The sequence below is a fragment of the Orycteropus afer genome, unplaced genomic scaffold (assembly GCF_000298275.1).
Source record: "Orycteropus afer afer isolate SDZICR_OR568_19922 unplaced genomic scaffold, OryAfe1.0 scaffold00010, whole genome shotgun sequence".
Taxonomy (NCBI): domain Eukaryota; kingdom Metazoa; phylum Chordata; class Mammalia; order Tubulidentata; family Orycteropodidae; genus Orycteropus; species Orycteropus afer.
The window spans coordinates 1,341,025-1,353,571 of NW_006921597.1; the positions used below are offsets into that span (position 1 = coordinate 1,341,025).

Sequence of the window (12,547 nt, forward strand, 5' to 3'; positions counted from 1 at the left end):
AAGCCCTGACGGCCTTGCTCTCATAGGCTGAACTCACTATAAAACTGCCTTGCCTTTATGTTCAGATTCAGACCACTCCCTGATGTGCCAGTAGGGAACTGTCTCCTCCCAAACACTGATTCAGCAGTGAGCCCTTTTCTGCAGTCCAAAAAGCCTTTATGCCACCTTTGCTGTAATAAATGTGCAACTGGTTTGCATCACCCACTCACCCCCATTGCCATGTAATTCTCTTGTCTACATATGATATCATATGGCATATATTACTGACTCAATAAAGAGCTGTTTCCATGAAAAGAAACCAATCCACTATATGAGACCAAACAGTCAACTTTGATCCAAAAGTAAGGAAGAGAAGACAAGAAGGGGAAGGGAAGCTAGATCAATGGAAACTGAATATACAGAATGGAAATAATGAAAAGGCTGGCACATTGTGAAGATTGTAACCGACATCATGGAATAATTTGTATAAAAATTATCAGATGAGACCTAATTTGCTGTGTAAACTTTCATCCAAAACACAATAAAATATTTTTTTAATTAAAGCTCTTCAGACTGAGTGATAAAGAGAGGAAAACTGCTACAGCTACCACGTGAACCAAGGGCAAGCTAGGAATCACCAGGTAAAGTTTGAGGATGAAGTCAACTGAGCCAACAATGGACCTAGAGGCTACAGAAGAAATCAGAAACCAATACTATATGAGCCTTTAACCAACTAAGCCTGAAGGTAGTTCTCCCGAATTTTTCAATTATGTGGGCTACTCAATTGTTTTCCTTTTTTCTTTCCTTGATAAACCAGCTAGAGTAACATTTTCTGCCACTTGCAACAGAAAGAGTACTAAACGCTATTCAAGAAAACCAGTTAGGAAGCCACCAATCCAGATTGAGGTGATGCCAGGGAAAAAGAGGCTTACTACAGGGAAGTTGTGGAGTTCAAAAACAAAGTTTCAACCTCACATGTTAGAGGGGTATCATCCATGCTAAATACCACACAAATTACCCATGCATATATTACTCCCACCTCTTCTACCACCACTAATATGTTTAGCACTGTAGTATGGACTCAGAAGTCAGATGGACACAGGTTCAAATTCAGGCTACTCAGGCTGTCATTTAAAATTTGTTTATCCTTGGGGAAGTTATTTCTCTAACCTCAGTTTTTTTCCCTATGAAATGGTGATAGGACCTACCACTGGAGTTAGTATGAGGATTAAGTGGTATATTGCATGTAAAAGGTTTAGCACAATGCCAGATGAAACGTAAGCTTTCAAAATTAGATGATGACTGTTGTTATTATCCCTTGTTCCACATCCTCTTCTGAATCCAGCTTGCATTTCTGGAAGCTCTCTGTCAATATACTGCTGCAACTGTTTTTGAATTATAGTTAAGATTTTACTTGTGTGCAATATCAATGATATTATTCTATAATTCCCACATTCCGTGGGATCACCTTTCTTTGGTATGGGTACATATATGGATCTCTGTTACTATTGTTGTTGATGATGTGTTTTCTCTTTTCCAGGCTTGTTGGATATACCACTGAAAGAAGTAATTCTTTGGAGGTGAAATTACCAAAGTTACCCACCTTGACATGTACCTTTACCTTTTCTCTCCTTTTTATTTTTCATTCTCATTCTCTGGTTTCTCTGCTCTTCCTTTAAATGTTGGGGTTCCTCAGAGTCCTATCCTCTGCCCCCTTTTCTTCTACTCCCACTTCAGCCACTCACCCTGGGGAGCTTATCCACTCCCCTTGTTTCAATTAGGAGCTCTGGTGGCATAATGCCTAAGGCATTTGACTGCTACCCAGAAGGATGGCAGTTCAAACCCACTAGCCACTCCTAGGGAACAAGGTTGGGCAATCTACTTCCGTAGAGATACCGCCTCGGAAACCCATGGCGGGGTTGCTAAGAGTCAGACCCGACTCGACGGTGGTGAGTTTGGTTTTTGGTTTTTGTTTCAATTATTAACTATATGCAGATGAGTCCCACATGTATATTCTAGATCTAAACCTATTCTGAGTTCCAGACTCACATAATCAACTGCCTACAGGTCATTTCTACTTAGATGTCTCATGTTGTTGCTGTTGTTAGGTCCTGTAGAGTCAGTTTTGACTCATAGTGATGCTATGTACAACAGAGCAAAGCACTGCCTGGTCCTGTGCCATCCTCACAGTGATTGCAATGTTTCAGCCCATTGTTGCAGCCAGTATGTCAATCCATCTTGTTGAGGGTCTTCTTCTTTTTCACTGACCCTTTAGTTTCCCAAACATGATGTCCCTCTCCAGAGACTGGTCCCTCCTGATACCATATCCAAAGTACATACGAAGTCTTGTCATCTTTGCTTCTAAGGTGCATTCTGGCTATACTTCTTCCAAGGCAGACTTGTTTATTCTTCTGGTAGTCCATGATATATTTATTATTCTTTGCCAACACCATAATTCAAAAGCCTCAGTTCTTCTCTGGTCTTCCTTAGTCATTGCCCAGCTTTCACATGCATATGAAGTGATTGAAAATATCATGGCTTATGTCAGTAACTCTGTGTATTCCTTCCAACTTCTTTTGATGCTTCCTGCATCACCTTTATTTATTTATTTATTTTGCTCATAGAATCCTTCAATATTGCAACTCAAGGCTTGAATTTTCTTTTTCAATTCTTTCAGTGTGACAAATGCCAAATGTGTTCTTAGATGTCTCATAAACCAAAACCAAACCCACTGCCATAGCGAACCCAGAAGACAGAGTAGAACTGCCCTATAGGATTTCTAAGAATGTAAATCTTTACAAAAGCAGACTGTCTCATCTTTTTCGCATGATGTGGCTGGTGAGTTCAAAGTGTCAACCTTTTGGTTAGCAGCCAAATGCTTTAACCACTGTGCCACCAGAGCTCCTTAGATGTCTCATAGGTACCTCTTAGACTGCATAACTACAATTAACTTGTTAACTTCTGCTTAATATCCTCCCCCTAGTGAATGGCATTATCTGCAGGTTGCCCAAGTCAGCAATTTGGGAGTCATCATAGACTCCTTCCTTCCCCTCACACTCTAATGTTGACTCTACCTCCTAAATGTTTTACTCCTGGATTGCTGCAACAGTATCTTGTCCCTTCTCTAGTTTTGCTCCCTTTCAACCTAGAGCAATACTCAGGAGGAAAAGATCACACTTGTACTGGTCAAACCTGTTTCCTTTGTGTAAATTCCAACTCATGGTGACCCCCTGTGTCCTTAGGGCTTTCAATGCCTGCTATCTTATGGAAGCAGATCACTAGGCCTTTCTTCCAAAGCCCGGTGGGGTGGATTTGAACTGCTCACTTTCCAGTCAGTCACAAACTGTTTGCTCTTGCCAAGGACCTCTATACTGGCCATTGTTGTTGTTGTTGGGTGCTGTCAAGTCAATGTCTACCCATAGGAACCCCGTGTGACAAAGTAAAACTGTCCCATATGGATATCTAGGCTATAATCTTTATGGGATCAGAACACCATGTCTTTCTCCCTAGAAGGCACTAGATGAGTTTGAACTGCCTAGTGAGGCAGTTAGGGCTAAGGTTAACAACTGAGCATTTAACCGTTAGTGTCTAAATAGCTGCTCTTGCTAAATGCTGGCTTCCTGGTAACCAAGGTAAAAGGAAGGAAGGGTGGTCTTCATATTTCTTAATGCTTATTCTAACACTAACACTTTGCTCTCAAACAAATCTCAGGAGAATTCTATAGAGAGCAATGTCTTCAACAGCATTCCTATGATATATCTTGCAATTTCATTCAACAAATATTTATGGAGTACTTATGATAAACAGATATTTGTAGAGCACTGTGCTCATTCTTGGAGATAAAACAGTGAATGTGGTTGTTTCTTATCTTGTGATTAAAACTAAATTTTTGCGTAATATTAAATGCAACCCTCTGAAGACAAACTGGTAGAAAGCCTTATTTCCCAAGCCATCCCTGCCTGGTGGTAAAATCAGGGTCACAAAAACAGTCATTCAGGGTTTTCTGTTTTGTTTTTTTTTCCTGGGTCTGTCCACAGCGCATGATTTTAAGGACTTCCAGCCTCTATTTTAAATTCTAGCTCACCACCATCACCACCATCAGCATACAGCACACACAAAATATTTATAGAGCTCCCCAAGGATTGTCTCTCATGTGCTGACAAACAGTGCTTTCAATTACCACATGGAATCTGTCATTTTCCACCCTCACTTGCTCTGGCTTCCTGCAGAGAGCTGCTGCTAAGGCATTCTACCCTTCTTCTCCTCTATCCCTCCTTTCCCCCTGCCCCCACAAACATGTGTGGACAGGCAGAACTGGCTGCCAAGTATTGCTTCCACAGTCCAAAGCTGCCAGGGTGTAGGGTGTGGACTAGAGTTGCCCTGATCATTTATTGTAGAAGGTGTTGGCACCCACATCCCAATATTACATTGCCACATAGATGTGCTAAAACTATCAGGGCTGCTGAATCAGCAGAAGCAGTTGAATTACCAGCTCTGGTGGCATAGTACCTAAGGCATTTGACTGCTAACTAGAAGGCTGGCAGTTCAAATCCACCAGCCACTTCTCAGAAGGAATATTGGGCTAAACTGTTGAGACTAGGCCCTCACAACCTTTGGGCTTACATTTGGATATACAGGTTCTGAAGCAGTGTTGTTTGGTGCTCTTGATGCCTTGTTGTTGTTGTTGTTATGTGCTGTTGAGTCAGACCCAACTCATAGTGACCCCTCCTTGGGTTGCCGAGGCAGTATCACTACGGAAGTAGGTTGCCCAACCTTCCTTCCGAGGAGTGGCCTGAAACTATAATAAAAGAGCTTTCAAGTTTTCACTACATCAGGACACATAGTAAGATTTCAAACAATGAATCCATAGGCTGGGCCAGGGAGAAAGCTGTGACAACATGCAGTGCCTCAAAATTACCCTTCCCTCACCTTGGGGCATTCAGAACTTTCTACTTTGGGCAATAGAGTTTAGACTCAGGACAGGAGCTACGCTGTGTAAGTGTGTTACCTTCACATCTGGTTCAGTTTTTTTTTTTTTTCCCAAGGATCAAATTTAAAATGATTTTAGAAATGGTTAGGAGGTATATATTCAGAATCCTTTCCACAAATATCCTCCCTCTTAAGTTAGTCTTAAGAAGGTCTGGTGGTATAGTGGTTAAAGCATATGACTGCTAACCAAAAGGTCAAAGGTTCAAACCCATCAGCTGCTCCACAGAAGACAGATGAGGCAGTCTTTCCTAAAGATTTACAGCCTTGGAAACCCAGTGGGGGTTGCTATGAGTCAGAATCAACTTGATGGCAGTCAATTTTGCTGTTTGTTTTTGGTTATTTGCCTTAAGATAGACACAGTTTAGATTGTGTCCTATTGCAGAGATCTGGAACAAAGGCTTGGAGTATTGTATGCTCTAGAGAAATCAAATTGGCAGGTAGTAAGAGACATTATGTCTTCCAGGTAATTAAGGTGCTCTGGTAGCATAGTGCCTGAGGCACTTGACTGCTCACCAGAAGGCTGGCGGTTCAAACCCACCAGCCACTCCTCGGAAGGAAGGTTGGGCAATCCTATTTCCGTAATGATGCTGCCTCGGAAACCCAAGGAGGGGTCGCTATGAGTTGGGGCCGACTGGACGACAAACAACAACAACAGAGAGTCACTGGGACAGGTGAAGGCAAAGCCTGGATTTTTCCACAAGTAGTATTCTGAATGTAAGTAAACACATCATGGTCTTAAAAGTTCTACATGGCTGAGGCGATTTAAGCCGTAGAATTTTACAGAGATAGAAGAGGGAAAGCAAATGAATATTAAATAAAACGCACCTAGGGCCACGCTTCACAAATGGTAATTGTTCAGTAGTGTCTCGGTTTTTAGCAACTCCAACTTCCAGGACTTCAAGAAAGTCTTCTACACTCGCTGGACTCAAAATACTGCCCTCCTCTACTCATTCAGGGAGCTCTGGTAGCATAGTGGCTAAAGCACTTGACTGCTAACCAGAAGGCTGGCGGTTCAAACCCACCAGCCACTCCTCGGAAGGAAGGTTGGGCAATCCTACTTCCGTAGTGATACTGCCTCGGAAACCCAAGGAGGGGTCGCTATGAGTCGGGGCCGACTCGACGGCACATAACAACAACAACAACTACTCATTCAACCCCTCCTTCCGTTCTTCCCTACGTAGACACGGCAAAACCGCTAGTTGGAGATTCACTCCCACACCTGGCCCTGCCCAGTCCTTGAAACTTTGGTGGGCTGGGCCTAAGGGGCTAAGCGCTCTGCCCAGGGCGGGGAATTCCGCCCCTTGAGGACCCTTTGTGGGAATTGTAGTTCTTACAACTCAGAGCGCCGTACGGGGCGCCCCAGTGGGACTCGTTTTCCCGCGCTCCTCTGCGCGAGTCCTCTTTGGACAGGTCTCTGGGTGGGTAAGTGAGTGGGAGCTTGCCCATAGAAATGTAGAATCCAAGTGGTCTGTATTAGTAGAGCTGCTGCCAGCGAGGAGCTAAGAGTTAGTAATCTGTCCTTCAACAACTGGAGGCCAAACTTGGCATTCAAGTTTAAGGTTCTCTAGAGGACGAAGGATAGCCAGATACCTTCTCTGGGGCCCAGTCTGCAGGAGAAGGGACCAATCCCGACACTGGTTAAAATCCCTAGAATTCCTGCAGGAAGATCTTCGTTGCTCCCATCTCTTCTTTCCCGGCGTTCTCACGCGGGGGTTCCCCTCAGGGACAGGAGACGCAGCTGTCTGCACTTGTTGGGCGGCTGGATATGCACGCCCGCCTGTCCCTGAGAACTTGAGGGAGGCTGCTGAGCCCCGACGACCGCGAAGGGCTTGTGCTCGCCTCTTGCAGCCTCGTCGCGGAGGGCAGCTGAGGGGTGACCGCCATGATCACTGGTGTCTTCGGCAAACGCGTGTGGGCCCCGCTGGGTGTCCTGACTTCGATAGGATACTGCCTCCACCAGCGGAGAGTGGCCCTGGCGGAACTGCAGGAGGCAGACGACCCGCGTCCGGTCAACCGCAACCTGCTGGAGCTGAAAATGGTGCAGGTCGTGTTTCGACACGGGGCTAGGAGTCCTCTCAAGCCGCTCCCGCGGGAGGAGGTGAGAGATCGGCCCGGGTCGGTGCAGGTGGGGCGAGGACCTTATGACCAATCCATGGGAACCAGGCGCCTCGGCCGAACACACACCCTCGGAGTTTTACCGCTACGGAGCGGGGCTCAGACGGGGTCCAGACCAAGGGGAACAGGCAGTAACCGGTCCCTATCTCGGCTCTTAGCCAAGGTGCTGGGTTCTGCTCTTCTGGGTGTAGGGCAGCCCGGCGCTTCCTGTTACGCCGCTTGATGGCTGGCTGTAGTGTAGCACAGCCTGTAATGCTGCACTTCTTAAGGCCACATGAATCACCTGGAGATCCTGTTAAAGTGCAGATTATGATTCTGTTGATGTGGGGTGGAACCGGAGATTCTTCATTTCTAACAGGTTTCTAGGTGAACTTGAGTACAAGGATGTGCATTTCTTGATTGTGATCTCAAACCAATATGGTTTTGAAGGTTGTTTGCCAAAGGGACCTTTGTGACAGAAACCGCCCTAACTAGGATCACAGTGCATCTAAGAGTTCATTGCTTTTGGGAACAGATTTTACAGCAGCAGATTTTTCACAGGTAGGGCTTTCTGGAGACCAGTTGAGATCTCTTGAAGGCTCGTTGGCAAAAAGTGCAATATCTTGGGGCTTTCTTTTTTTGACTGGAGATTTCAAGCCTGTAGTGAAAATGATGTGAGATAGGAAAAAAAAAAAAAAAAGAAGAAGAGAGAGAGAGAGAATGACAAGTCTTGTAAGTCTTGTAGTCATGTCTTAAATTCTACCTGAATTGGTCAGGATAATTATGATGAAAGTACAAATAATTTGTTTTCTTAGTGATTCCCCTTTCCAGATATGATTCTTGGGGAGAGCCAGTGAAGGTCTGTGACCTTTCATAGCAGGTTGGCCTTTGATTAAAGAACTGGCTTCCCATTAAAGATGAACCCAAAGCCCACTCCCATCATCAACTTGATTCCAACTCATAATGAGTAGGACAGAGTAGAACTGACCCATAGGATTTCCAAGGCTGTAAATCTTTACTGAAGCAGATCTCTCTCTCCCATGGAGCGGCTGGTGGAACTGCTGACCTTTTGGTTAGCAGCCAAATGCCTTAACCACTGTGCTACCAGGAATGCCCAGGTCCCCAGACATTACACTTGTGGAGTGCTTTAGATCCTCTAGGTTGGTGTTGGAGCAGGATCAGCAGGGTGTTCACACTTCCTATTAGGCATGCTCTTCATGATCTTAGTTGCTTTCCAGAAACCTTCAGTGTCATGTCTTCACATTGTACAACTGAAAAGCTAGTTTATGAAGCTAGCCACACATGAAATGAAATAGCTAAAGCACTTTCTACATAAATAAATTGTGGCAGGCATTTAATTCTATTGCCAAGTTTCTAACCTTTCTATGAGTATACCACTTTCTGGTATCTGAATTTCTCCCCCCCCCCTTATGCTTTGCTTTGATCTTAGGTCACTACATTTTTCTTATACTTTTATGTACATATACCAGACCAAAAACCAAACTCACTGCTGTCAGGTCGGATCTGACTCATGCCACCCCTCCTTGGGTTTCCGAGGCGGTATCTCTACAGAAGTAGATTGCCCAACCTTCCTTCCAAGGAGTGGCTGGTGGGTTTGAACCACCAGCCTTCTGGTTAGCAGTCAAGTGTCTTAGGCACTACGCTACCAGAGCTCTTTTGTGTACATATAGCCCATCTTGTGTGCAACCACTTACTACCCCCATTCTTCTCCATTTATTCTTGTTACAAAAGGACTAGAAAATAATATATAGGGATGGGAGACTTATGTTAAAGACAAAGTGATCAGTGGTAGCAGAGAATAAAAGTCTGAATGTTTAGGCCTAGATCTAGTATTACATTACATGTGCACCATGAAGGGCCTGGAAAAAGATTTAGATTCCTTTAGGCCTTCTTCCTCCTGAGCCTGTGGAGGTGTGATAGGTATCCTCTGCTGTTAGGTTGCAAGCAGCAGCTGGAGCTCAGCTTCGTACATCTGCTGCCTGTGTAGCCGCTAAAGATGAGCATCTGAGTCCTCAGCCTGGCTTTGCACTTAGAGAAGTGCATCACCTCTCCTGCCTGCTCACATTTGCAGACTTTAGGCAGACCCTTTAAGCATCTTTGTTGTTGTTGTTGTTATGTGCTGTCGAGTTGGACCTGACTCATAGCGACCCCTCCTTGGGTTTCCGAGACAGTGTCACTACGGAAGTAGATTGCCCCACCTTCCTTCTGAGGAGTGCCTGGTGGGTTTGAACCACCTTTAAGCCTTCTGGTTAGCAGTCAAATTGCCTTAGACACTACACTACCAGAGCTTGTAAGAATCTTTGGTTATCTCATATAAAAGCTCAATACGGGCTAAGAGTGAGTGTCATCAGCCTCCTGCAGCTTATTTCTGGATACTCTCTTTTAGGTTTTCTCTTCAAGATTCAACTTAATAGAGGTTGTTACTGGGATTATCTGATCTTCCTGGTTTAGCTATTAGTTATAGCCAGGAGGGACTATCTGGCAACAATTCTAAAACTAACATTGCTTTCGGTAGATGTTTTCTGACTTCTGACTGGTTTATAGATAAACATATGTGACAAGTCATTTCGTTCCATTACCTCACAAATCTTCAGAAAGAAGCATTGTTTAAAACTAGATGTATTATTGAGTTGGTTTCTTAAGTCTTGGATGACTATTGGCTTAACTATTCTTATCATGTTTTCTTGCTAAAACTATTATATCTATGCATTGGAAATAAAACTTTGGGACTTGATTGGCCATTTTTTCTGATTGTTAGAGAAGATCTAAGCACACTTTCAAAAGATAAATTTGACCCTGCTTTCAAGATTTCCCTCAGTTCCCTACTAGATGGCGGAAAGATGGGCCCCAACTTAGGCAGGTACCTCAGTTTTCATAAAAGTCCAAACTACCCCAGCTCCATCATTGATTAAGGCTATTTGACAAAGTAGATGAGCTAGGAAGCATAATGTTAGTCTCATTGCTGTTTAATATCTATCCAAAACTCAGCTGAGAGAAGCAGTATTCAGGAAGCATTGCTTCAAGAATATGCCAGTCAGTCTATCCATTCCTCTGGATTGGTGGTTGTGTTAACCTTGTAGTACATTGGACTCAACTGGGAGGCTTTGAAAAATACTAATACTTGGGGCCCAGTCCCAGAAATTCTGATTTAATTGGTTTGGGGTGTGACCTGAACACTGAAACTTTGTAAAAACTTCTCTGATAAAGCTTTAGAATTATCTAGACTGGATAGCTTTAACCATTTTGTGACCTGTGGGACATATATTGCCCACCAATATTTTCATCCTCTCAGGTTCTTGGGAAACTTCTATCCCAGTTGTAGTATGTGCTGCCAACTGGCAGGGACCTGTATAACTGTGCGAATCTGAAGAAATGGGCCTCACCTCTCCCATCCTACCACCAGAGTCCACTTGGGACATATATATGCCCTGCATAATTGTATCAAAATCCATATTACCTCAAAAAAATTTTTTTTTCCTTGAGTTCATCATACCTTCCATTACTGAATAAATACAGTATCAACAAAAAAATTCAAAGCAGAAGATAATTTGCTCATGAAAGGATTTAAAAAATTGAGTTTCTACCCCAGGGGATTCTGATTGAAGTCCAGATGGGGTTTAAGCATTGGTCACTTTTAACCATTTTATCAGTGATTCCAATGTGTAGCCTCGGTTTGAAGGCATTGCTTTATTCTAAATCTGTACCTGGAAAATTTTTGTTCACTTTTATATAGGTTTTATTTTTGTTTTACCTGGAGTGTAGCATACTGATCTCAGTATAGAATTGCCTTCGCTGAAATGCGCTTTGGTGAGATGCTATCATTCTGTGCTGTGGGAAGGATGAGAAACAGTCCCATGGAACTCAGTGCTGTGTCTACTGAAAAGATGTTCATTATATTACACTGTCCTCTTTATGAGGACTCTTGGGAGAGATTTGTCTGTTAGCATTAGAAATGGTGTGCTTCTCCTGAACAGTTGGCTTGCTTTTATCTTCAGGATATTGTGCAGCTGATCGAGTTTCTCCTTTTACATAAAACCCAGAAATCTTAGAGCTGAATCTGTGTCCTACTTCTAATAAGTATGTGGATCTTTATGAATTTCTTCTTGGGTAACTTCATTCTACATCCATTTTTTTGCCCCTACCCCTATTTGTTTTTATCTTTTGCATACTTTGAATTGGTTACTTTATGGTATTGTAGGGATTGCTATGATCTACCTTAAGTTATTTCTTGAGGATGGGATATAAATAAATGAGGAAAACTGTCAAGTTAGTCTTTGCCACTGATTTCAAAGCTGAAGAGCAGGAATAAGAATGAGAGTGTGTATTTGGGGTGGATACTATGTGTGAAACATCATCCATTTATGAAAGTCTGAAAATATGTACTCTAGACTGGCCTGAACTTGCAGAAATCATCTTCTAGGCAACACGAAGGTTCTGGGTTGGTGAATGTGATAGTTGGAGCTGTGTGTCAAATTGGCTGGACCACAGTTCTGTGTGGTTTAAGCAGTTGTGGTGTGGTGTTCCAATGATGAGATCAAATGTATGTGTTTTGAGCAGCCAATCTGTTGAAAGGGAGTTTCCTAGGGGTGTGGCCTGCTTCCAGTATATTTATGGACATCCTGGGAAAAGCGACACTCTTCTGTGGATCGGGATTCTGTTGTGCTGCCTACAACTGTCTGTGAGCGAACAATCCACCATTCAGCCTGGAGATCTTGGATTTGTCATTTGTTGGAGTCAACAGCCAGTATACTGCCTGCCAACCTTGCACTCCTCAGCCCCTATAGCTGCATGAGTCAGGAAAAGCCTCCAGCTTGACGTTTGATCCCAGAATTTGGGATTTGCCAGCTTCTATAAGTGTGTGAGCCATTTTCCTAAGATAAATTTCTCTTTCTCTATATATATAAATTTTACTGATTTTCTTTCTCTAGAGAACCCAGTCTAACACAGTGAATGTATGGCAAGAAATTCCTTAGGGAGGATGAACAGACCTCTGGCCCTGTGGACTTGTAAGGATGGATCATTCAGTCTTGGCCCTGAAGGAGTTTACAATGTGATGAAGGAGAAAGCCAAAGTAGATTTCAATTATGGGAACGTGTTGGAAACACTGACAACAAAAACGACAGACCTTGAACTAAAGGACAAACCTTGAACTCAGCTTTCTTCTGTCTTGGTCTTAGTTTTAGTGAAGGAGTGTTTCCATTACCTTTGCCACCTTAAAAACAAACAAACAACCCATTACTGTCAAGTCAGTTGGGACTCATAGTGATCCTATAGGACAGGGTAGAACTGCCCCCATCGGGGTTTCCCAGGCTGTAATCATTATGGAAGCAGATTGCCACATCTTTCTTCCATGGAGCAGCTGGCAAGTTCAAACCACCAACCTTTTGGATTGTGGCTGAAGGCTTAACCACTATGCTACCAGGGCTCCTTCTTGTCACCTTGGGGAAAAAAAAAAAAAAAAAAA

The 12,547-nt window shown here is 43.4% G+C and overlaps 1 protein-coding gene across 1 annotated transcript in view; it reads left to right on the top strand.

Annotated features, from left to right (window-relative positions):
- The first annotated feature begins 6,850 nt into the window (after window positions 1-6,850).
- The window catches only part of ACP6 (acid phosphatase 6, lysophosphatidic), a 22,568-nt gene continuing 16,871 nt past the window's right edge, over window positions 6,851-12,547 (top strand). The window contains exons 1-2 of the mRNA XM_007948364.2: window positions 6,851-7,066; window positions 7,940-7,942. Of these exons, the coding sequence (XP_007946555.1) occupies window positions 6,851-7,066; window positions 7,940-7,942 (219 nt within the window). The remainder of the gene's footprint in view (window positions 7,067-7,939; window positions 7,943-12,547) is intronic.